This window comes from Phacochoerus africanus, chromosome 8 (assembly GCF_016906955.1).
Source record: "Phacochoerus africanus isolate WHEZ1 chromosome 8, ROS_Pafr_v1, whole genome shotgun sequence".
In the NCBI taxonomy this organism is placed as follows: Eukaryota; Metazoa; Chordata; class Mammalia; order Artiodactyla; family Suidae; genus Phacochoerus; species Phacochoerus africanus.
This window is the reverse complement of record NC_062551.1, coordinates 164,288,299-164,313,551: the sequence shown is the minus strand read 5'-3', so window position 1 is coordinate 164,313,551 and position 25,253 is coordinate 164,288,299. Positions and strand designations below refer to the sequence as shown.

The window sequence follows — 25,253 nt, the reverse complement described above, 5'->3', positions numbered from 1 at the left end:
GCCTCTTGTCTTCCCCAGAAAGAACTTCTGGCTCTCATGCTACTGACTCCCCATAGTTCTCCTTGCTAAACACCCAGATGAGCCCTGGAACCCCCTCCTCATTCCTGCACCTCTTCGTGGTACAGGGCTGGGAAGGGGTGAATAAGGCCAGGCCAAACCTCACAGATTGGCCTGCCACTGGGTCTTATATAGGCCAGGCGCCCAACTCTCAATTATTCAGGAACATCCTGACGCACAGGGAATGAAATTTTTCCAGAGCTTACGAGCTAGTCTCTGTGCAGAAGTTTTAGAGCAAACCATCCTCCCCAAGTATACAAACAAGAGGTCTATCATATTACTTTTAAGACAGAAAATATCAGTGGGGAGACAGAAAAGACAGATAAGCTGAGGTGGTGCCTTGTCCTCGGTCCCCAAAGGCAGATTTGAGCCTGGAACTTCCTTGCTCCAACACCTTTACTGGTGTCCACTGCCTCTGGAATAACCGAGCTCCTATGCTGTCACTCAGGGCCTCCACAGTCTTGTCCCAGCCTAGCCCTCCAGCACCACACTTTATCACTCCCCCACAGAAGTCCTGGCTGGACAGTTTCCACCTAACTGCCCTAAATAATTTCCAGCTTCCCACACTCGTGCCTAATTCAGTCACAGCACCTGTAACATTTACTCACACCTTCCCCTAGACCGTGAGCTACGGATAGGGCAGAGACTGTGTCTGATTCATCTCTGGGTCCCCTACACTGAGCATAGCACCTGGCATGGGGCAATCATTCAATGAATGTTAATGAAAGAATAAAAACACCTGAAGTTATTCCTCCCTTAAACTGTTTTAGTTGGACTCTTATGAGCAGACTAAGCACAGTCTGGGTCACTGCCAAGAAGTAGAAAGACCTAAGAGAAAGAAAAGAAGCATGACCAATGTGATCCGTGCAACGGAAAATAGGTTTTAAGAGCAAAGTAAAAGAAACCAAGGCTGTTTAGCCTGGAGAAGAGAAGATGAGGCCTAAGTTGATTCTGGCTTTAAGTATACAAAAGGTTCTCATGAGATAATCTTGATCTCATTCTCCCTTTATAATCAGAAGGAACTTTTCCATATTCATGGGAAATGGAACAAGAAGAAATGGCTTAAGTTAAGGCCACAGGGGCTTAAGCTGGAGAAAAAGAAGAACCAAATTAGGGACTACGTTTCCTGAAATACTGTTGTGGTACTTCTTGGCAAATGAATTGGAGGGGTCTTGTGGAATACAGCTGTGGAAGGCTGGGCAAAAGGAAATAAATACACGGCTCTGTTCCTGTTTCCAGTGGAGACCAGGTGGTGAAAACACAAGTCAGGTAGAATTTTCTAATGAGCCACTGATCTTTTTTTCTTTCTTCTTCTTCTTCTTCTTCTTCTTCTTTTTTTTTTTTTTGTTACAGCAGTAACAACATTGGATCCTTCACCTGCTGAGCCACCAAGGAACTTCAAGAGCCACTGACTTTTAATTGCTACTTTTCTTACAGGCATTTTCTGTCACGTCCTGCTTTGCAATCCAGCAATGTGACAATCTAGTACAGACATACCTTGGAGATACTGAGGGTTTGGCTCCTGACCAAAGCAATAAAGCCAATATCATAATAAAGCAAATCACACACATTTTCTGGTTTCTCAAGGCATATAAAAGTTACATCTAGACTATACAGTAGTCTATTAAGGATGCCATAGTATTATATCTTTAAAAAAAAAAAAAACCCAATGTACATACCTTAACTTACAAACACTTTATTGCTAAAAAATGCTAACCATCATCTGATAATGCAGGATTGCCACAAACCTTCAATTTGTAAAAAATGCAATAGCTGTAAAGTGCAATAAAATGAGGTATGGCTGTATTTCAAATTTTCCTGATGGGACATTGAAAGGAAGAGAAGGCAAACAATGTCACAGTAAGACATTTTCAGAGAAGGGAATATGGCCCTAAAAATATTTTTCCTATAAAAACAATACCTAATTGGATATTAATAATAATTATTCATAGTATTACTTTTTTTTTGTCTTTTTGTGTTCTTTTTTTTCTTAAGCCGATCCCGCGGCATATGGAGGTTCCCAGGCTAGGGGTCGAATCGGAGCTATAGCCACCAGCCTATGCCAGAGAGCCACAGCAATGCAAGATCCGAGCCGCGTCTGCAACCTACACCACAGCTCACAGCAACGCTGGATCCTTTAACCCAATGAGCAAGGGCAGGGATCGAACCCGCAACCTCATGGTTCCTAGTCGGATTCGTTAACCACTGCACCACGACGGAAACTCCCACAGTATTACTATTAAGCTAACATTCACTGAGTGCCTACTGTGTGCCAGGCACTGCGCTAAGTGTTTAATATAAGCTATCTCAATCCTCATAACAACCCCATAAGGTAGGTCATGTTTGTAGGCATTTTACAAGTGAAGAAACTAAGACCCAGAAAGGTGAAGTAATTTGTCCAAGTCAAGCAGCCAGCAATTGACAGAGTCAGGACTCAAAGCTACACAGTCCAACTCTAGAGTCTACTACTGCCTCCCTGGAAGAAGGGTGACAGGCTGGAATTTAAATCTTCGACTCTCTGAATCCAAGTTCATGTTCCCAGCTTCTTCCTTATACTGCCCCAAGCAGGAAGGGCAAAGCAACACACAACATTAGCAAGAGAAGTGATCTCAGACATGAGCTTCCAGAGAAAGAAGCTAAGACTGAGGACTCTCAGAGGATGATGAGCAGAACTAGGACTTGAATGCCTCTTGACTGCAAGTGTAGTTCTCTTTCCTCCATTATACGTTCTTGTTGGATTTGAGGGTGAGAAAATCAACGAACAGTATGTGCTATGTGGGCTTCCTCCCCAAACACTGTTTTAATGAACTACTAATCTCACATGAGAACCTGTGCTTGAAATACCAGGGTGCCAGCAGCCTCTGTAGACTGACTCTAAGATTCTACTAGTGAAGATGGCAATGCACTGATTAGTGGTACTTTAGGAGCTGCCCAAATGCTCCCATATTAAACCAATCAAGCAGACCTACACCAGGCAGCTTCCATACTAGGTCAGTGGTTCACAGTTTAAGCCTGGACTGGACTATTCCACCAGCTTCCTCATTGATGTCCCCATTCTCGGACTTGCTTACTAGCCTTCATTCTGCAGCCAGGCTGACTAAAAAGAGCCCTGCTCATGGCATTCAGAGCCTTGCAGCACAATGAAAGGTACATGGGTCTTCGAATCCAACACTCATAGGTGTGGACCACGCTCTATCACTCACCAGTGACCTGACCGTGGGCAAATCACTTTACTCTTTCTAAGGTTCAATTTGTTCATCTTTAAATTGGGGCTAACTATTCCCATATTATAGGATTCTGAGAATTAAATAAATTACAGTGGGTAATGCATCTAATATACTGTCAGCCACAAAGCAGGGTAGGAGTTCCCTGTGGCATAGCAGGTTGAGAATCCAGCGTTGTCACTGGAGTAGCTCGGGTTCGCTGCTGAGGCTTGAGTTTGATCCCTGGCCCAGGAATTTCTGAAGGCTCAACCAAAACAACAACAACAACAACAATGCAGAGTAGAGACTGGTAAATGTTAGCATTCTTCTCCCCATGTCCTTCTCTACATTGTGGCCATAATCCACTATTTTAGCTTATTTCTCTTCTCCATCACCTCCATTCCTGTCCCCCAACATACTCCGCCTCTAGACTCCTGCTCAATCTGTTCCTTCTCACAGGAATGAACCTCCTCCAAGGCACAGCATAAATTTTCCACATTCAGGAATCCTTGCTAGACCCCCTTCAGTCGTGTTGGGATTAATTTCTCCTTTTCCCAAACTCCCACTTTGTTTACATTCTTTACTCCATTTACTACAGTCGGTCTGATTTCAGTTATTTATGTACTCATCTATCTTCCCAACTACACTGGAGGGAGAAGGCTCTGAGAAGACAATTACTTCCAGGAGGGCAGGAAATGCATTACTCTCCTCTGTGTATATTTCTCAGTACCACAGTCTTGTATATACCACGAGCTGTGTTTACTCATTTGAATCTTGCCACCACTGACGAGGAAACTTTACAGAAAGATCCTCGACTAAGTTTACTCTAAAACTCCTGACTTGATCAACACGCAAGTTTTAAAGTACACTAATATTCCTAAACTAAAAGCCACCAATACTCACGTCAGTTTGCTTCATTCTTTCATCTCTTCTTTCAATACACTCTGGACTCCTCTCAAGACATTTCTTCAGGATAAAGGGAGACATGGCTGGGAGGGTGTCCCTCATTCACAGAGAGGAAAGGTGATCTGGGAGCCAGTTCTTTGGAGAACTGTTCTGCCCCGCTGGTTAGAAGAAGACAGCCATTAAAACCATATTAAAAAGCAGAGTTGTGGAATCTGAAAGTAGGTCTGAATGATTTGTAGCTGCCTCAGTTGCCAAGTGTATAAAATAGAGTTTTGAGATGTTACATATAAAGCACTTAGAACAGTATCTGCCACAGAGTAAATACTCAATAAATGTTAGATCTCAATAATATAGTAGACTGGAACAAAGAGCATCAGGACTTTTCATTTCTAGTTCTACCTCCACCACTGACTGATGTCTTGTCCAATCTTGGTCAAGTCCTTTCCACCTATGCGGGCCTTTCTTTATCTATAAAATTGAAGAAGTAGAACGAGATGGTTCCCAAGTTCCTTATCTTTCAACAAGGTATATTTTTCTACGATCAACAAACTGCCTTCTGTTCCAGATGCTGAAGCTGTTGGCAAGGGAAAATCGTAACTGCTGGTTCCCAGAGGAGAAGGGCCAAGGCCAAGTCCAGGACAACTGATTAGTAAACCACCTGTGCACCTTCCCCTGTGTGACCTATGTCACATTCAGTGCAGCTTCCTGAACAGAGCACCACCTCCCTGCCAACAAAACTCACAGCAAAGGCAAGACAAGAGCTTTAAAACAATAGTGGAGATGAAGAATCCTGCCTTGTGCAAAATTCCTGCACTTTCTTGCCTTTGATGCCTGTAACTAGGGCACCACATCAATCTAAACGAGGGCTCTCCTTAGGCACAAAGAGAAGGAAGAACACAAAGGCCCACTCTGAACCTGAAAGCTCATAAAACAAAGACCAAAGCGGGTAAGTAAAAAATGTCCCTGACTCATTCAACTGCAAACACTGTAGAAGCCTACTATGTGCCAGACAAGGAGGGAAGAAACAGACAGGATCCCTTTCCATCAATGCACTTAGATCACACACGGGGTGACACATCCCAAGGCAGACTGCTAAGAGAGCTATATTCAAGGTGAGGCTCTGTTACAGAAGATGGGAAGGGGGACAACTAACCCAGCAGGGGGATCAGAGAAGCTTCGCTGACAGGTCACATAGACATGGGCCTTGAAAGATGAGGAGGCTGGAACTCCAGGAAGAGGGAATGTAGGCAAAGGAACATGCAAGGAGTGTTTGAGAGAAAAAAAAACCAAAACAAAAAACCAAAACATCTAGTTTATTTTGCTTGGGGCACAGGGTGCAGGTTTGGAAGAATAAAGGGAAACGGCAGGAGAGAGATTTGAGAACAGATGTTGGAGGGACTCGTCTGTGAGGCCGAGGAGTCCAACCTCTATGTGGTAGGCAACGAGGCCCACGAAGATTTCAGAGCGGACATATAACATGATGAAAATACCGTCTCAGGAAGATCCCATAGGCACCCATGAAAAGGACAAACGGGAGTTCCCGTCGTGGCACAGTGGTTAACGAATCCGACTAGGAACCATGAGGTTGCGGGTTCGGTCCCTGCCCTTGCTCAGTGGGTTAAGGATCCGGCGTTGCCGTGAGCTGTGGTGTAGGTTGCAGACGCGGCTCGGATCCCGCGTTGCTGTGGCTCTGGCGTAGGCCGGCGGCTACAGCTCCGATTGGACCCCTAGCCTGGGAACCTCCATATGCCGCGGGAGCGGCCCAGGAAATAGCAAAAAGACAAAAAAAAAAAAAAAAAAAGAAAAGGACAAACGGAACCAAATTACTAGACTTGGCATGGGATCACCTAATAGGAAACCACTGGTGCTTCATAAGCAGGTGCTAAAATCCAACAGCTTCTGTTCACAGAGCTTCTCACTGCCAGGGTTCAGCTTCATGGAATCTGCGTAGAAGACGCGCTCCCTTACCAGGTCCTCTAATCCTCAAAATCTGCTCACATAAAGGGCCTCCAGAGAAAGCCAAGAACTCCAATTAACTCTATGGATCACAGAATGGGGAGATGTGGGAGAAGTTGGGTAGGGAGTACCACCAGCTCCACATAAAAAAACCAACCCTGGATCTCCTCTTTACATCACTTCCAGACAAGCTTTTTTTAGAGAGGCCGAGGCTAAGGACAGCGGGGCTGAAATCACCTGGTCAGTAGCTGACGATCTAGTGAACCGATATACATGAACTGCCCAGCACTGTGCTGGGCACATGCGCCCTGGTCAGTTAGCACTGACCCAAGCCACAAGGTCAATTAAACCTATAAATCCCACTGAGGCTTCAAGACCTAGGTCACCTCCCCGCAAGGCCTCTCTAAAGTACCCCAGGGCAAATGACCTAATTCCCAGAAATCACAGCCATTTCATGCACCAAGTATTCAGCACACAATTCATGACAGATGCCACCGAGGGGGCTCATGGAGGTCTATTCACCTTTCACAATGACCCTCCTATATGCCCTTTTTATGCAGGAGAAACTAAAGCTCTGAGAGGGGAAATGACTCGCCTGAGGCCACACAGCTAGGAAGTGGCAGAGGTGAGATCTGAACCCGGGGCTACGTGACATGAAGTCAAGCACTTCCAACACTTCCGTCCTGTCACCCGTGCTGATGTGCTACTGACCATCTGACAGGGAGCCTGTAAAGTCCGCAAGGACCGAGACTGTGCTACGACCTCTCCTCACTGTACATGGACCCACAGTGGCCAGGAGCTTTCAAGTGAACACAGTTAACTTTAAATAATGGGGTACACAGACACGATAAATTCCTCACATGGAAAACAATTCATGACTCTGGACTGCCTGAGCCTCGACTTCTGCCACAGCGCCTGAGAGGGACTGAGTGTCAAACTGGCCTCAAGTGGGGCCAGTTCGACCTCGAACGCCTGTCAGAGCCCAAGCCCCGACCCCAGGCACAGGCTGAGCCCGGGCCCGGGACACGCGCCGCGCCCAGAGCTCGTCACCGTCGGAGTCCCGCCAGGTCCCAGAAGCAACCTGGAGGAAGGAGCGCCCTGAAGAACGGTCGCCTTCGGCGGTCCCCTCGCGGCCGTATCGGGTCGTGACCTCGGGCCGTTCTGAAGGCCCTGCTGCTCCACCCCGGGCACACGACTCAGTCACAGACCCCTGCCCCATCTCACGAGCAGGGATACCTCGCTGTCTGGGCTTTACCTCAGCGGACTTCCCGCGGGGCCGCCGGCGCGCACCCCACCTGCAGGACGCTCGGCGGAGAACGCGGAAGAGGCGGTACTAGCAGCGAGGGGCGGGCCCGACCTGAGAGGGGCGTGGGAGGGCGGGGCTGCGCCTGCGCCCTGGTGGCCACGCCCAGGGAGAGGGTGGGGCCAACTCAGTAAACTGCGCAGGCGTGATACGAGAGAGGCGGGAGACGGCTGGGGGAGCGGGGCGGGGCTTACTTTCTTCCGACGCTGAGTTTTCCGAGAGAAGGTCTGGAAGCCAGGGAAGCGCCTGGAGGGCGGAGGCCAGGCAGTGGCAGGTGTAATTATATTTATTGAGCGCTTCTGTATGCTGGGAAGGAATTTTTTTAATGGCTTTTACATAGGGGGAAATGGTGCTAGTCTTTTTATAAAAGAAGAACAAATTCTGTAAAATTGCTTAAAAGGTTTGGGTGCCTGTAATTTCACGGTGAGAGTTTTTCCTTGAGTAAAGCATTACCCCCAGTGGTTAAAAAAAAAAAGAAAAAAAAAACTTTAAAAGTTCATTTTTTGGAGTTCCCATTGTGGCACAGCAGACGTGAACCGACTAGTAACCATGAGGTTGTGGGTTCAATCTCTGGCCTCACTTAGTGGGTTAAGGATCCGGCTTTGCCATGAGCTGTGGTGTAGGTCGCAGGCACGGCTGGGATCCCGCATTGCTGTGGCTGTAGTGTAGCTCTGATTGGACCCCTAGCCTGGGGACCTCCGTATGCCACAGGTGCAGCCATATATATATATAAAGTAGTTCATTTCTTGCAGAAAACCTCCTGCAAATATATTAAAATTTCAACCAGCCCCTGTCCCTCCCTCAGACTGCCAGTGTGATGAGGGAGTGAGAGTGCTGACTGGGGGTTAGGTCAGGGCCTGAATGTGTTTCCTCCGTTGGGAAATGGAAGTAAACATCCTTTCCCTGCTTGTCTCAGGATTGTTGTGAGGATCTGATGAGCAGTGCTTGTTACAGAGCTTCTTGGACTTCCTTCCCATCATCCACCTGACAAACATTTGTTCCCTTCCCTCTTCTGGGCTCCCTTTCCTTAACTGTCTCGCCTACATAAAGAAAGGAGGTCTGAAACACTGGGACCACTCACGGCTTTGCTAGATTTCTCAGTCTAGTGATGGCTGGAGGCGGGTGGGGAGGGGGTTTCTCCCAAGCTTCTGTATTCATTTACTTCCTGGATCTCTCAGTTCAACCTGAAGGCCCCTGTGTAAGTTGACCTCTCCCACATTGCCTTCCAGGCCCATCCAAGCTTCAGGTCCTCAGAGACCATGCTGGCCTCTCCCTATCTCTATTCCCTGAATGTCTCAATAGCCGGATGACCCCAAGTCACTCAGACTTATGTTCCAACCTAGGTTCTCAAAATTGCAATGTTCCTTCATATGGCAACCAAATTCAGTTAATGCCAGGATGAGGGCTCTGGGGGCTCACAGGAGGAAGGGCTTCCCAAATCTGATGAAGCATCAGCCATGCCTGTGACCCCCTTCACCAAGCATTCCACACAGCTCCTAGAGGGAGTAGCAGCAAGAACCTCCAGAGGCCACAGTGTTCATGGGGGCCAAGGGTGGTGGGCGTCTTTCACTCAGCAGGTGAATGCTTTGCTTCCAGGTGGGGAGAATGGCTCGCTTCCTCATTCCCTAAACAGTTTTATGGATCTTGAGCCAACAGGAAAACAAAGCCTTCTGCAGCCTGGCTGCCCAACCAAACTGTCCCTCTATCCCTAAAACACTGCCTCTCCCAGGATCCACTTATGCCAACTTTTGCCCTTTGGGGGAGGCGGGGCGGGGGGCTCTTTTCTTGCTGTTACCAAGGCCCCAGCTCTCTTTTATCTCTTTCTTTCTGTGTCTTGTTATCTCCAAGCATCCCTCTGAATTTCTCAAAATAGTTTTGTGAGGGCTTCCTGATGTATTCATACATTCCCATGTGAGGCCTCGGCCACACAGTTCGGAGATAAATCTACCCTCACGTGGTGCATTCCAAAGCAACTATGAGCCCAGAGCCTGAAGTTGCTAAGAATCGAAGCTGTCCATTAATTGAGGAAGTAGTGAGTGACCTGTCAGAGGAGGTGTGCAAGCAGAGCCACCTTTTAGAACGCTGGACTGGGGCCTCCTCTGGTAAGCCGGAAGAAGGGGCTGCAGAGTGGAGGGCCTTACAGATCCTAGAGCAATGAAAGGAGGAATACCTGGCACCGGGAAGGGAGCCAAGCACCTGGTTAAAGACACATTTGACTCCACAAGCTAGTATACATGTCGGGCCTTTAGAGTGGTACCTAACACACAGCATTAGCTGTTATTGCGAGTGGTCCAGACCAGCAGCGAAAGAGCTCATTGATCGCTAAGTCCTTTACTACCGCCCCTGGTCATGAAGTAGATGGGGGGAAACTGAGGTCCTGAGGAGAAAGGAATGCGCCAAAGTACCTTGGGGGCTGGGCTGGGACTGGACCCCAGGTCTCTGCCTCTCAGGAGAGTCACTGCACGAAGCCAGGCTGTTTCCTTTTCAGGTAGAAAGAAGAGCTCTAGGTAGGCCTTTGCTGATGCTTAAGAACCAAGGTGTTTTTCAACTCTTGCCTGGGAAGTTGAGGGTAAGGGGCAGCAAGACCTGAACTGAGGGTTCCCATCATGGCTCATCGGAAACAAATCTGACTAGCATCCATGAGGACGCAGGTTCGATCCCTGGCGTTGCACAGTGGGTTAAGGATCCGGCATTGCTGTGAGCTGTGGTGTAGGTTGCAGATGAGGCTCAGATCCTCCAAGGCTGTGGCTGTGGTATAGGGTGGCAGCTACAGCTCCATTTCAACCTCTAGCCTGGGAACCTCCACAGGCCCAAGTACGGCCCTAAAAAGACCAAAAAAAAAAAAAAAAGACCTAAGCTAAGAGCCTCAGGTGTCCCTGGGGAATAGGCTCAGGGGTCAGCCCCATGTCCCTCCACCCCAACTTGGAGCTCTAGCCAGCATCCAACAAACAGCTTCCCTTAGGAAGGGTTTCCTGGAGTTCCCGTTGTGGCGCAGTGGAAAAGAATCCAACTAGGAACCATGAAGTTTCTCAGGTTCGACCCCTGGCCTCACTTAGTGGGTTAAGGATCTAGCATTGCTGTGAGCTGTGGTGTGGGTGGCAGACGTGGCTCAGATCTGGCGTGGCTGTGGCTGTGGTGTAGGCTGACAGCTACAGCTCTAATTAGATCTCTAGCCTGGGAACCTCTATATGTCGTGGGTATGGCTCTAAAAAGCCAAAAGCCAAAAAAAAAAAAAAAAGGGTTTCCTCTGTTGCGATTTGGGTTAGGGCTGTCTTTCTGCCCTGTTCCTTAACCCATTAGCTCCAATAAAGGTGACCTGAGCCAAAACAAGACTCTCCTTGGGATTTGAGACTGAATTCCCAGAAGGCAAAGGCCAGCCCTCCCCACACCGAAGTTCCCAGCCTAGCCCAGGAATTCTGGGTCCAGAATGTCCAGAGCCCTGGGAAAACCTTGGTGGCCCCACCCTGGAGAGCTGGGCCAGACATGACCACACCAGCCAGCCCTCCACATGGCCCAGGATCTCAGGACAGAAAGCCCTCCCTGCCCGATCCTGGCCCAGCTCCTTCTACAGCCGGCCCAGGAGCCATGTGGCACTCAGGCCACAGCTTCCTACCAGGGCCTTTAGTTTGCCTCTTTTATTTTACCAAAAATAACAACAATAAAGTTTCCCTCTGTTTCACAAAAATAGATTCCCTACCCCCACCCCCTCCCACCCCCCCCACCCCCTCCCACAATCAGCACTGGCCATAGCCTAGACTCCGTCTTCCAATCCCCAGTCCTGCTCGGGAGAATCTCTGACCACCCCCTCACACAGAGGTTCTGGCAAAGCTGCTAGGCCAGTGTTTCCCTCGAGAACTTCTCTGGAGGCAGCTGTCCCGGGTCCAGCTGGCCGGCCCCAGCAGCCCCATCTGCTTCCCCAGAGATCTGGCAGCTGCTGGGCCACGGAGAGGGGCATAATTTTGGAGGCTTGGCTCGGCAGACAACCCCAGCAGACCAGAGGGGTAGTAGGGCACTCGGGCATCCGGCTAGAAATCCTTGGTCAAAGCAGGGACAGTTGTACCCTGAAGAAAGGCTGTCAAGCCCTCGTTCTGCGTTCATCTCCTCGCCTTACTTCCTGGCTTGTTTCCTTTTGCGAGTGAGACTGGATGATACCCCAGGTCCCTTCTGGCTCTCTATCCTGGCCTCCCAGCCTGGAGGCTCTAGGAGGGCCCTACCCCTGCATCAGTTTCCCTTCCTGTGGGTCTGGGCACAGGGCTGGGCAGGGAAGCACTGAGAAATGGAGGGCTGAACGAACACCCCAGTTGCTCTGTTGGATAACTATGCTCTGAGATCCAGCCAGCTGGAACGTCTTAAGGATTGTTGGGAAGGAGGCAGAGCTTTGCAGGCTGGGGGCTTTCCAAGCCTGGAAGAGTCCATTCACAGCTACATGGTCCTCAGTGTCCCAGACAGGTGACAAGGCTCTGGAGTTTCCCAGTTCAAGTTCACGAACTCCGTGGGTTGGAGGATTATCTTGCGCTGGGCTTCAGATCCTCACAACCACATCTGGAGATTCAGGGAGTTAGGCTGGAGTGTGTGATTCCTGAATTAAGGACCAGGAACCTTTGTGGACATGAGGGATCACCCCCAAGGCCCAGGAGGCTGTCTCTAATCAGACCTTCCTGGAGGCAGAGGGGTGAGAGAAATGACAGCTTATGAGCATCTCTGACTGAGCAAATCAGAACCTGCGACTATGGTGGGCCAGGCATCTAGGTCTTCGGGGCAGGGGTCCCCTTTCTACCTCCCCACAGCTCCCCAGAACTCATACTGATGGAAGACGGCAGCCTGGAAGGTTCAAGCATGGAGCTACATCTACAACCACATCGCGTGCTCTGACATTCAGGGTCAGACAGACCCAGCGGAGACAGGGACTTGTCATCACTCCTACACGGTCATGGTCTGATGGCCCTAATCCCTACTTTCTTCCTTCACTCCATCCATCCATCCATCCATCCATCCATCTGTGTAGCTCACAGTCATGGAGGGCCTACTATGTGCCAGGAAGGGTTTAAGGCAGCTAGCAATCACAGACACACTCCTCAGTCAGAAGCTCACACACACACACACACACACACACACACACACGCACAAGCACATGTGTCATCTGTGTCCACTCACACACAGGCAGCTCATACTCTTGCACCTTTCCTGCCATCACCTCAGCCACATCCACATGGAAGGGTTAAGTATCAGAACAGAAACCCTTTAGACGTCCGGCCAGGGGTTTAGCGCCTCCTTTCCTTCTGTCTGTCCACTTTTAAGCTCTCCCCTTCTCCACTCACAAGCCGTCAGGGGGACAGGTGGGCAGACTCTGAGAACCACAAGTCAGGGCTTTGGGAAGGTGGCAGAGTCCCAGGGCCTTCAGGTCCCTCTGCCACTAGACTCCTGAGGGTGCCCTCCCCTGGCCACTCTGCTCAGATGGTCCATCTGACAGGCAACAAGGTCCAGGTCTGGGCTCAGTGACAGATCCGCTCTGTCATCTCTCTCTGCAGAGACACAAGGTGGGGACAGGCCAGTCAGAGCGCAACCTGCCAGGCAGCCCCTTCCCAAACCACAGGGTGTGGCCACGCTTCTGCCCAAGCCTGGACCCTTTCCACCCCCCCCACCCCCTGAACTCCGCCTACAGATCTGTGTTTGTAAACTGATCCTGGAATGAATTTGCTATTACAGCACAGAATCCATGGCGAAATGAATTTCATCCCCTAATAGATCCAACTGGGTATTGGGTTTCCTAAAGCAGACAGCCTTTGGATCTGAAAACGCACAGAGGCTAGCCCTGGCAGGGGGTGGGCAGTGGGGGCCTGGCCTCACCAGGGGCTCCAGCTCCCGCTGGTCCACGAGGCTGAACTCTCGGATGAAGTAGTAGAAGTGCTTGTAGCAGGTGTTGACGTGCGCCTCGGCCCCCATGCTGAGGATGCTGTCGAAGTGGTGGATGTACACGTGCACAAAGACGCGGAAGAGGCGGGTCAGGATCTTGGTGCAGACCTGCTGGAAGTTCTTGGGGAAGGGAACTCCTGGGGGGCGGGGTGGACAGAAGTGGGGCATCAGTATCTTGGTGATGAAACTCTGCCCAAACCTGCCCTCCCGGACGTGGGCAGCCTTCACCCAGTATGGCCTCTTGCCTAGCACACTCCCCTATGGGAGACCAAGATCGGGGTTTATTTTCTCCTAAGCTTCCCTTTTTAATGAAGCATGAACCTCACTGTGCCTCTTCTCTGCTGAAATACAAATCATCTTCCAGATTTTTCCCATCACCAGGACTCAGTGACCTTGTTGGGTCACTGATCAACCCTTCTCAGACCATGATGGAAGTTATGCCAAAAGTCTCCCCGGAAACACGTGCATGTGCAGGTGCTCTCGCATGACCTGGATGCCCTTCCAAGGGGACTTCATTAACACCTGGGGTCCATTTTAAAAAATATGGGCCTTGGGAGTTCCCGTGGCTCAGGGGAAATGAATCCGACTAGCATCCATGAGGATACGGTTCAAGCCCTGGCCTCGCTCAGTGGGCTAAGGATCTGGTGTTGCCGTGAGCTGTGGTGCAGGTCGCAGATGCGGCTCCGATCCCGCACTGCTGTGGCTGTGGTGTAGGTTGGTGGCTACAACTCTGATTGGACCCCTAGCCTGGGACTCTCTACATGCCGCAGGTGCGGCCCTAAAAAGCAAAAATAAACATAAAAAAACATGGGCCTTCAAGATTGAGTCCTAACTTCCCAGCCTGGCACCTGCTCGAGGCATTTCATGATCGGATCCTGACCTCTCTCTCCAGCCCCACCCAACTCTTTCCCCTTTCGCAATATTCACACAGCAGGCCCCAGACCCCAATCCTGAGAATCAATTACTAAATCCTCGAGAAGTACTGCAGATAGCTCTCAGGTCTTCAGATGGTCAATAGCCCTTAGAAGAACCTTCCATTCGTGAGTCAGGCCCTGTGCTGGGTCCTTTGCACCTTTAGCCTGGTATGATGATGGTGTAACAGCCTTCTACGTATGATAAAACAGAGGTGCATAAAGGTGGACCTACTTGCCCAAAGCCACAGAACCATTCATTAGGACAGACTGGAGGCAGGATTCAAACCTTTTTTGCACCACATGGCAGCACCTCTCAAAGGTACATGCCACAGACTCCGCCAGAGAAAAGGTCCAGGACCTGGGAAAAAGGCACAAGTTCTGCACAGTTCCCCAGGCTCACGGGGGAGATCTTGGTGGCTACAGCCTATACTCTGCTGTGGCAGAGCCATCCCAGGGCTAAGGCACAGACCCCTGGGATCGCACAGGCCTGAGGCAGAAGGCCAGAAGGGAACAAGAGCTCCGGCACAGGCCCACACTGGCTCACCCCACTCCTTGGGGCCCTTCCCCTTCCTCACGTTCTTGGGTGGGGCCGAGTCCTGTCTCCCTGTGAGCTCTCCCAAGCCCAGCCCAGATCCCTCAGACTTGTCCTGCACACCGAGACTTGGGGCCCTGGGCCCCAAGGGACCTGAGCTGAAGGTGCGAGTCCCTCCTGATTCAGTGCACTGTGCCTCTCTCGGCCTCCGTTTCCTCCCATGGGAAATGAAGACACCTGCGCGGGGCATGATAGTGCAGGAAATGGCAGGCCGTCAGCTGGGGAGGGGCATGGACACTGGTTTTGTGACTCAGTGTCCTCAGCATCCAGACTTCTCCCCCAGGGGCCTGACCACCCTGCCCCGCCCATCTCTGATTCTCAAGCCTTGGCACAGAGCAGGCGGCCAGGTGGGGCAGGGCTGCTGTGCCCAACAGCAGCATCAGGTCTGCTCATCGTCTGAGCCACCCCGACTCGCCGTCAATGGCCTGGGGTGGGGAGGGACTCCCGGTCAGGATGACATCACCCTCTCCCCTTCCCCTCACCTGCCCCCCACTGCCCCGCTGAGATAAGGAAAGGCCCCATGGCTTGGGTCTGACAAGGGAAAAGTCTGTCCAGAGAGCCCTCTGAGTGTAATCACCCAGCCCCCCACTCCCCACCCCCTTCCCTTTCTTGGGGCCAAGAGTCAGAGGGAATTCCCAGGAGCTGCAAGTCAGATCAGCCCAAGCAGGGCGACCTGCTAGGAGCCCCCTGGTGCACCTCTTCTGGTTCTGAGAATCATAGTGGTCTCGCTAGGGCGGTCCCTGGAGGGCCCCTCCGGCTTCAGAAAAGAAGAGGCCCAAACTGGGAGTCGGGCAGCCCTAGCTCAAGACGCCTGCTCCGGGCCGTCTCTCGGGGTCTGCCTTTCCTCTTCTGCGACGACGTGGCTCCATCAGACCAAACGCTTGATCCGCGCCACGAGCTCCGCCGGCTGCCCCCCTCCCCGGCCAGGCCCGACCTGTCTGCCAGCGGCACTCACCCACTCGGGTGGGAAAGACATCCTCGTCGTTGATGAGGCCCTCGATCCAGTCCATGAGCAAGGCCATGTAGCGCGGCGCCGAGAGCTTGGCGGGCCGCCGGTACTGGCGCTCGTCCTGCCAGCGGTACTCGTAGCGCGGCCCGCCGGCCATGACCGGACAGCTGGTCTCGCTGCAGCGCTCGGCCATCGTGCCGTAGATGAGGTTGATGCGGTTGAAGAAGTCCACCACGTGCACGGCGATCCAGTCGTCGATGTTCTCGCCGGGCGGCAGCCTCACCACACTGCGCAGGTCCAGGCCGGACTTGAGCGACGCCTGCGCCTTCTTGTACAGCTCAAAGCGCTGCGTGCCAGGCTCGAAGCGCTTCCGCGGCCTGAACGTCTTGTCTTTGGCGAACACCTGTTTCAAGCACAGCGCCATGGCCAGGCGGTGCCGAGGGCCGGGTCTCCAGGAGCAGGTCCTGCGGATGCCCTGCAGGGGCCAAGGGCATGGGGAGCGCGGTGGTCAGGACCTTACATGTGGGCTTGACTTCCCAACACATCATTCCCCTCTCACCTCTGGGCTTTTGGCCAAGCTCGGCAGGTCGGCCTGGACTCCAGATCCTCCTCATCCCCTTAGGCCAGGGTCCTGCCCCATTTTTCAGCCACCCTCACTCCCCCAGCCGAGCATCCGCTGCCCCTCGCATCTTGCTTTGTTTCCTCTCCACTTTCATTGCGTCTCAGAGACGTCTGGACCTCGGCTCCAAGCAGGTGCTTCTCGGACCTGCTGTGGACCATTTAGAGAGGTGGCAGAGGCTTCCTGTAGGCCCGCCAGGAGGCAGGGGCCTGGAGGAGGTGACCTCTGGGGTCCCAGGGGCCAGCTGGTGCAGCGTGGGAGAGCCTGGCTGCATTGTGCTGGGGGGAGGGGGGAGGGCCTCCCCCCCTGGTCTTCCTCTGGGACATCCCCTAGTGCATCCGGTCACCGGGGATTCCCAGGGAGCAGAAGGGACTTTTCTACCAAAAATGTCCTTTCCTTTTACTACCCTGAAAGAGGAAAGAGCCCTCATATGGCCAGCTGGGTGGCCTCCGAGTGTGGCTGCAGGCACGAGAGGAGAGGGGGAGGGTGGCAGGTCTAGAAGGGCACCGCTTCCTTCAACAGCAGCTGGAGATCCTTCCTCCCAAGCCGGCCTCCTCCAGCCTGAAATCCACACTCGAACCTGCACAAGTCACCAGCCCCTCCCGCTGCACCCGACAGTAGATACTCCAAGAGCACCTACTGTGTGCCTGGCACTGGGAGGTAGGAAGATACAGTCAGATCACCCAGCTGGGCCCATCCAGAATTCAGAAGAATTTGTTTTGCCTCTTAGAATGGAAGGATCTCAGATTCAGAACAGACTTTGGAGACAGTGATAAGAGCCCCGGGCTTAGAGGCAGGAGACCTGGGGTCTAGTCTCATCCGCCACTGCTGGGTGACCCCTGCAGCAGGCAGAGATTTGGCCCATGCAACTTCCTGGGTCACTCACAGGTCAAGTTCCTGGGACTCCAGGGTAGTTCTCTCCTCTCCTGTGTGTGTGAGCTCTTGAGAAATGTAGCCCCAGGTACCCGCTGGAATTTAGCCACAGGAGCAGAGACCCCGACCCCAGAGCACTAAGGCCGAATATAGACTAAACACTGACCCTTACCTTGGTCAACTTGAGCCCTGGACTCTAGACATGGACCGAGGTTTGCATACAGCCACAAAGCCTGGCCTTGACCTCAGAGCTGACCCTGGAGTATTTTCCTCCCTCACATCTCTAGTAATGCGGTACAGGCTTGGGGAAGGGAGGGTAGGAAGAAGGCAGTGACTGGGTGTAACCAAAGAAAGGCACATGTGAGTTGTCAAGTCAGACAACAAGTCAAGCTGGTGAAGGAGACGTGTCTGAAATAAGGATTCTTCCTTGTACACACAACGTGCAGGTCGGGAGGCGGGGAATCAAGTCAAACGAGAGAGAGGCGTTTGGAGAGAAGGGGCAGGTCTCCCGGCGGGATCTTGTCCTCTTGAAAAATCCCCAAAGATGAGGCAGGTCATCCACCCCCTACCCCTCAGCTTCTCACCCAAAGACGTCCCCAGTGCGGGACCTGAGCTTCCTGACCCAAGAGGAAGCGGCACTTTAGTAGCCACCTGCACTCTAAACTCAGCTTGGAGCAGGTGCTTTCAAAATCACTACAATCACACTAGAGTGAGCCAGGGTCCTGGGGCTCTTCACCTGTGCACACCCCCCTCACTGACAGCTACCAACAGACCCTCTCCCTGGCATTCAAAACCTCGCCCTACCTGTCCTACCCCACATCCCTACAGCAGCCACCCTGGGCTTCTTCCCGCTGCCTGGACCTACCATCGGCAGGTCCCTTGGCTTGACTCCTACTGTTAGGTTGGATGCGACCTCCTCCCACAGCCCCCTCTACTGAACCCAGACCTTTGTCCCTGGGTGGAGGCTGCTCTTTGACCACTGCTGTCCCCCCACCAACCCTATCCCCCAGCCAAGGTCAGGGCCTGGAACATAGCGGATGCTCAGGCTTTACGGAAAGCTCAGAATCAAGAACCACAGGGCTGACATAGTCCTGAGAAGCCAACTGGCCCAACCCACTTCTTGTTGTGGATGGGGAACAGGCCCAGGAAGGGAACTTGAGGACCGGGCATTCACATGGCACTGGCTGGTCTCCGGTCTGGTGGAGGTAAGGGGAAAGGGGGTGCGGGGAGTGGAAGGGAAAGGGAAGCATCTTTCCACTAACAAGAACGACCTAATTCCTGTTTCCCCAACAGACTGAGTCTCCCCCACACCCCAAGCATCGTGGGTGTCCTGACCAGTGAGCTGGAGTCCCACCTTCCTGCTGCAAAATTTCAAGGCCTGGGTCTTTTCCCAGGAAAATGAAAGTTCAGGGGCAGGGGGATGGATAGGTGCCCTTCTATCCCAGACCCTTGTCCATCTTCACGTCCCACTCCTACTCCCTTACCGAGTTTCTATCTCTCACAGAATCCCTGTCCCCTTCCTGATCTCCCAAACCATGGCCCTCCCCCCCCTGGCCCCTGTTTCCCAACTCTGGATGTCCTTTCACTTCCTAAAGTGGCCAGTGGCGACCCGCTCCCTGGGGGGGGTGGGGGGGTGCTGGCGGGCATCTAGGTTTCTTAAATTTAGACCACGGAGCGGCCCTGCCTGTTTCTGACACTCAGCCCCCTGCCAGGGCCACACGGGCCACTCCCCCAGGCCTGGCACAGGATCTTGGATCTAGTTTGAACCCAGAATCCAGCCTAGAGGAGCGGTGTGTGTGTGTGTGTGTGTGTGTGTGTGTTGGGGTGGGGGTTAGGCGGAGGGCTGAGGGCAGAGATCCGAGAGAAACGTAGGGGCGAGGACTCTCAGCTCTCCCCCGCGCCCTCGCCTCGGCCTCCTCCAGGCCCCCGACGTCCCTCTCGCCCGAGCCCCGGGTCCGGAGAGACGGGCGCAGGACCCAGAGGAGCAGGCCTGACATTCCGCCGCCAGAGACACGCCCTCCTCGACCGACGCGCCCGACCCCAACCCCGACTTCCCAGCTCCCGGCCTCCACCCCGGACCGAGGGCTGCGGCCAGCCTGCCTCTGGGCGCAGGTCGCCGCCGGCCGCTGCGACGCCGGGACAGCCGGAGAAAGGAAAGTGGAAGCGAGGCCGGGCCGTCCGCGCGGCGGGGCGCGGGGGCGCGGGAGCTCACTCACCGGGTCCGCCGGGCGGGTGCGCGCGAGTCCGGGCCGGCCTCGGAGTCACATCCCCAGCGCCCGGTCTCCTCCTTCTGCCAGCCTCCCGCCGCGCCGGTCCTCTCGACTGTCCGCCCGCCGGCCCGCCCGCCCTGCCGGGTCCGCGGTCGCCCTCCCGCCCCCGAGGTGACGCCAACTCCGCCCCGGCCCTCCCGGCCCCGCCACGCTGTGGCCAAGGGGCGGGGAAGGGGCGGGGAAAGGGGACCCCCCCTTCCAACACACCCGCCTTTCCGGAAAGTCCTTATCAAGCTCCAGGCCTCCCAGGGGCCAAGCACTAACGAGGAGGCAGCCTCAGCTTCCTCGACTGTGAATTGGGGACAAGCCCAGCTTCCGTCTGGAGCAGAAACAAAAGTGCTGCTGGTGAATGACCGTTTCCTTGTCCACCTAGAATCTTCTGGGCCTCCCTTGTCCCTGAGCTCCGTAAGAGATCAAATCTGCCCTACCCACTCTTATACCCTCAGCTCCCGCATGGTGCCTGGCACATGGCAGACACTGAATAACTGTGCTGAATGAATGAATGAAGGCCTAGGGAACCATGAGCTGAGTCTCTCGCCGTCACCCCAGCACCGGAAGGACTAGCCCCCCCAAAGTGCCAAATCACAGCCTCACCTCCCACACCAGGGCTGGTGTCTTGGCTAGGGCTGGGCAGATTCTCCTCATGTGAAGTCACCCCATTTCCCCCCACCGTACCTTTGTTCCAGCTGTTCCCACTTTGAAATCTCTTCTTTCCCTCCTTTCTTCCAACCAAATCCAAACGCTTCAAGACCTAATCTGCTCTCACTACCTTTCTGCTTGGGGTCCACCCTGACAGCAGACGGATAGCCCACAGCAGAAGGATGCCCCCTGTGGGCCTTGGATAGCCCACAGCAGAAGGGTGCCCCCTGTGGGCCCAAGGCCCGGGGACCAGTTGGCTGGCTTTGTCCCGGGTTGGGAGGGAAGGTTGGAGGCCTTCTAGGGTGGGAAGGCCAAAGCAGACAGATAGACCACAGAAGTCACCCTGGAGGGGTGTGGGAGGTGAGCAGGCGGGGATAGGGGAGAGCTGGAGGCAGGAGACAGGCGTTTACATGGCAGAGATGCCCCATGGGCTCCCCTTTATCTCAATCTTCTGCCTGCTGCATGGCACACAGTGGATCTTAAGAACTAAGAACTCCTTTCCCATCGTGGCGCAGCGGAAACAAATCCGACTAGGAACCATGAGGTTACAGGTTCGATCCCTGGCCTTGCTCAGTGGGTTAAGGATCCAATGTTGCTGTGAGCTGTGGTGTAGGTCACAGACCCAGCTCGGATCCTGCGTTGCTGTGGCTGTGGCACAGGCCCACAGCTGTGGCTCCTATTAGACCCCTAGCCTGGGAACTTCCATATGCTGCAGATGTGGCCGTAAAAAGCAAAAAAAAAAAAAAAACAAAAAAAGCAAAAAAGAACTTCAGTTGTTTTGTTTTGTTTTGCTTTTCAGGGCTGCACCCATGGCATATGGAAGTTCCCAGACTAGGGGTCGAATCAGAGCTGTAAATGCTGGCCTATGCCACAGCCACAGCAACGAGGGATCCGAGCTGCATCTGCGACCTACACCACAGCTCACGGCAATGCCAGATCCTTAACCCACTGCGAGGGGTCAGGAATCAAAGCTGCATCCTCATGCATCCTAGTCAGATTCGTTAACCGCTGAGCCACGAAGGGAACTCCAAGAACTCCAGCTCTTTATTGGCGAATGAACTGAGAATTCATTCTTTTGTTGAATACCTATTTTTGTCCCCATCAAAAGCTCTCTTTTTTTTTGAGTCTGAGTCTTAACTCTGCGACCAAATCCTCTATGGGCAAGCCTTTGCCTGTTCTACTGTACGCAGAAGGAATTCAAACCTAGTCATCCATTTGTTTGCTATCCTAATCAATACCGCTTATTGAGCATGACTCTGCCCTGAGAGCAGGGATCAGGTGATGGTGCTGACAGGTCAGCCAAGGTGACAGGACAGAGAGGACACAAGGTCAGAGCTCAGTTATCCAGATGTGAGAACGCTAATGGACGGAGGCGAGCGCTTGCTGGAGCGGAGTTATCTGCAGGAAACACATGGAATGCCCAGAGTAGGCGCTTTGAGGTGCATGTAAAGAAGGCAGTACTTGGAGGTGCAGTTGGGGTGTAAGGAAACCACAGGGATAGCTTATCACTGAAGGACTAGCAGCCCTTTGCTGTCCACCCTAGGTCGGAGGGGTGCTGGGAGGGAGGGGTAAAAGTGGGAGCCCTGAGCATGGCACTGCTGACCAGAGCTGTGGCCTGGGCTCGGGGGGCGTACCCGGCCCATGGCAATCTTACTGCAAAGGACTGAGGGTAAAAAGAAACCTCACTGCCCTCCCTCTGGTTTCTGGCCAGGATTCCCCATTGGCCAAATCCTACCAGAAGCCAAGGACCAGAGAACAGTTGATGCCGCCCATACAGGTGGGCCTCCTGCGGCCAAGAGCTGCGAGGAATGTGGAGAACGCGAAGGGGCAGCGGAAATACTGGCCTGTGGGCCCTGGCACTGTGACTTTGAAAGGACGTGGAAACTGCTATGCTTTCCTTATCATTCAGTTCTAAATATTTCATAATTTCCTTGTCATTTCCTCTTTAACCCGTGGATGATTTAGAAGTGTGTTTTTTAGTTTTTTAACTTACGGGAGGTGTATATTTTTCTTGTTAACTTCTAATTATATTTCACTGTGGTCGGGTCATGGTCTGTGAGCATCTTTGGAATGTGATGTGACTCCATCTGCGGCTTGGGACATGGTCATTTGCTGTACCTCCGAGCTGGGTTTTATAAGATAGGCAGGAGGTTGCTTGGTGAAGCGTGAAAAGCACAGAATCTCGTGTTGGGGGAAATATAGATCCATTTTGAAGGAACTTCAGAAGTTCCCAGCTTATCTGCAGAGCTCCCAGCTGTCTGCCTCAATGGGAGCCGCCGGGCTGGCCTGTGGAATGGGAGGCAGGTGGAAGAATGGGGAGAAGCCAGAGGTAGCCCAGATCCCGCAAACGCCTGGCCTCCCTTCCTGTGGCTCACTCTGGGCCAGGAAGACTGCGTTCTTCCGGGAGGCTCTGCTGGGGCTGAGAAGACCCCGACGAACGTCTTGGGTTTACCACGCATGTCCTTGGGTTACTCCTGGCCTTTCTGATGGCACATCGTAACACCACAGCCCTGCATACCTACATGCTGTTCCTTGCGCTCACGCAGGGCCGTCTCTGACAGCGTGGCGGGACTTGTCAGAGACTTCACTGAGGATGTACCCTCTTCCACCGCGCAGTCCGGGCTCCTTGATGGGAAAGCCAGTGGCTGGAGTGGAGTCCAGACCTGGGCTCCTGCCTCGCTGGGTGTCTTTGGGAAATCTCCTGCCCCTCTCTGGGCCTCAACTTTCTGTACCACAAAAGCATCTTCTAGCCATACCATGTCTAGTACCTTCTCAGAACCAGCTTCCTCCTCCTGCCTCTACCCAGTGACTCCGCTGATACGGAGCGACTCTCCCTGGGAACTCCCCAGCCCCTCCTCTGCCAGGAAAGCCCCCCCCCCATTCCCATACTCCCCCCAGAATGAGCAACCGTACCCCCAGCTCACCCCATCAGGCATCTGGCTGCTCCTGCAGCCTGATGGGGCCCACCTTCTCCTCAGTCTCCCAAGAAAAGTTTTCTATTTCAGCTTCTGCCCTTCCCCATCCAGAAGGCAGGATCTCCCATCCTGGCTCTTCCATCCCGGAACACAGAAAAAGCAAAGAATAACCATGGCAGTAAGAGGGATTGAGGTTAGTTGAAGAAGACACGTTTCAGGGAGTTCCCGTCATGGCTCAGTGGTAACGAACCTGACTAGTATCCATGAGGATGCGGGTTTGATCCCTGGCCTCGCTCAGTGGGTTAAGGACCTGGCGTTGCCATGAACTGTGGCGTAGGTGGCAGACGCAGCTTGGATCCTGCATTGCCGTGGCCGTGGCATAGGCTGGCAGCTATAGCTCCGATTCGACCCCAGCCTGGGAACTTTCAGATGACACGGGTCTGGCCCTAAAAAAGCAAAAAATAAAAAATTAAAAAATAAAAGAGAAGTCAAAGTTCAAGGGACTGTGACAGGGAAGACGAGGTTGAGAAGCATGTACATCAAAATTGTGTGGTCTTGGAGTTCCCTTCGTGGCTCTGCGGTTTACGAACCCTGCTAGGATCCATGAGAGTGTGGGTTCGATCCCTGGCCTTGCTCAGTGGGTTCAGGATCTGGCTTTGCTGTGAGCTGTGGTGTAGGCCGGTTCCTAGCTTGGGAACTTGCATATGCTGCAGGTGCAACCCTAAAAAAGCCAAAGGGGAAAAAAAATTGTGTGGTCTCTATGAGCCCATTTCTGCTCTTATAATATAGAAACAACCACGATAATGATATGCCCCCCGTGCAAGAGCTGTGAGGATCAGATGTGATGGTTCTTGTAAAAACGGAAGGCTGCAGCCAGTCCTTCTCAGGGTGCTGCCTTCAACAGTCCGCAGGCTTTTGTGTAGAAGAAGGGTTGCCCTTGTTTCTGTGACCCTGGAGGGCAGGGGGCAGAGACCCAAGACCCCTGGCACATCAGAGCTGCCCAACAGTGCAGCCTGGACGGCTACACTCACTTCTTGGAAGGGATGTGTGCAAGCAATAGTGGCTCAGTGCCCTGTGACATGGGCTTTGGAGGGTTTCAATCCCTCTGAAGAGCAGGAGGGCCCCCTTGACCTTGAGAACCTTGCGTTGTGCTCCAAGGTCCTCCTCCCTCCCGGCTCCCCACTCACTCCTTGAGTTGGAGACATTGCCTTCCCCTCTCCAGGTTTCTTGGGAAGAAGACCTCTAGAGGCTGCGGTGGAAGCTTGGGGTGCATAAGGGCCTTAAGACAATTTCTCAGCCCCCCAACCTGACCCCCAACGTGGCCCTGATAGACATTGCCTCCTCCCCCAGGCCCACGCCCTCCAATCACTTGGATCGGTTTCCAGCTCCAGTGTATCCCAGGAGTGGGAGTGATGGTTGGGGTGGGGGTGGGAGGGTTCGCCAGTGTGCCAGCCTCTTTCTTCCACAGAACCCATCAGGAAGCCTGCGCAGAAAGTTCTGTCCAATGCTGATCCCTCCTCTGCCACTGTGCTGCACTATGTACAGCCTCTGGGGCTGCCTGCTGGAGCACCACCCCGGTTCAAAGCCCTTCTCCTACAGGAAAGCCTCCCCCGATTGCCCCAATTCCCACGGCATTTTCTTGCTTCCTCCACAGCATCCTTTCTCCAAACACATTCGGTAACACTTGCCTCAGAATTCCCAGTGAGCATGCGGGTTCCTTGCAGAGAGCCATCTGGTTCTGACTAAGCCTGGAAATCTAACTACTACTTACAGGAAGGACTGGGAATAGTGGAATAAGTGAAATGACCCTATGGAGAAGAAATCAGCAAAATCCAGAATGAGGAGAATTCTACAGATGAAAAAGAATATATATACATATATATATGTATGTATGTATGTGTATATATATTTATATGTGTATATATATTTATATGTATATATATATTTATATGTGTGTATATATTTATATGTATATATATTTATATGTGTGTGTATATTTATATGTGTGTGTATATATTTATATGTATATATATATTTATATGTGTGTGTATATATTTATATGTATATATATATTTATATGTGTGTGTATATATTTATATGTATATATATATTTATATGTATATATATAACTTTGTACACTTGAA

The 25,253-nt window shown here is 52.7% G+C and overlaps 2 protein-coding genes across 5 annotated transcripts in view; both read right to left on the bottom strand.

Moving 5' to 3' along the window:
* MKNK1 (MAPK interacting serine/threonine kinase 1) overlaps positions 1–7,461 on the bottom strand; it is a 46,575-nt gene extending 39,114 nt beyond the window's left edge. Inside the window, exons 1-2 of one of the 3 annotated variants that reach the window (XM_047789179.1) lie at positions 7,378–7,460; positions 4,164–4,324 (exon numbers count right to left, since the gene is read on the bottom strand). The gene's annotated coding sequence lies outside the window, so the exon portion shown is untranslated. Of the gene's footprint in view, positions 1–4,163; positions 4,325–7,377 lie in introns of all 3 variants that reach the window. The other 2 variants (XM_047789178.1, XM_047789180.1) reach the window with 2 other exon arrangements.
* Positions 7,462–11,761: 4,300 nt separating this feature from the next.
* Positions 11,762–19,645, bottom strand: MOB3C (MOB kinase activator 3C). Of its 2 annotated transcripts, none has more exons than XM_047789175.1 (4): positions 19,502–19,645; positions 15,800–16,268; positions 13,273–13,475; positions 11,762–12,083 (listed from the first exon to the last, which is right to left on the bottom strand). In XM_047789175.1, exons 2-4 carry the CDS (start codon positions 16,215–16,217, stop codon positions 11,976–11,978), a joined length of 729 nt encoding a protein of 242 aa, XP_047645131.1. In that variant the 5' UTR covers positions 16,218–16,268; positions 19,502–19,645; the 3' UTR covers positions 11,762–11,975. The 2 variants fall into 2 exon arrangements, with proteins under 2 accessions (XP_047645131.1, XP_047645132.1); XM_047789176.1 differs by lacking the exon at positions 11,762–12,083 and adding an exon at positions 12,678–12,947.
* Between the last annotated feature and the right edge of the window lie 5,608 nt (positions 19,646–25,253).

What these genes read in the sequence shown, in the direction of transcription:
- MOB3C (XM_047789175.1), bottom strand. Translation starts at nt 16,217, where the DNA reads ATGGCGCTGTGCTTGAAACAGGTGTTCGCCAAAGACAAGACGTTCAGG. An exon ending in TGTCTTTCCCACCCGAGTGG is followed by an intron (nt 13,476 to 15,799) that starts GTGAGTGCCGCT and finishes CCCGCCCCCCAG; the next exon opens with GAGTTCCCTTCCCCAAGAAC. An exon ending in AGCGGGAGCTGGAGCCCCTG is followed by an intron (nt 12,084 to 13,272) that starts GTGAGGCCAGGC and finishes CTCTGCCTCCAG; the next exon opens with GAAGGTCTGATTAGAGACAG.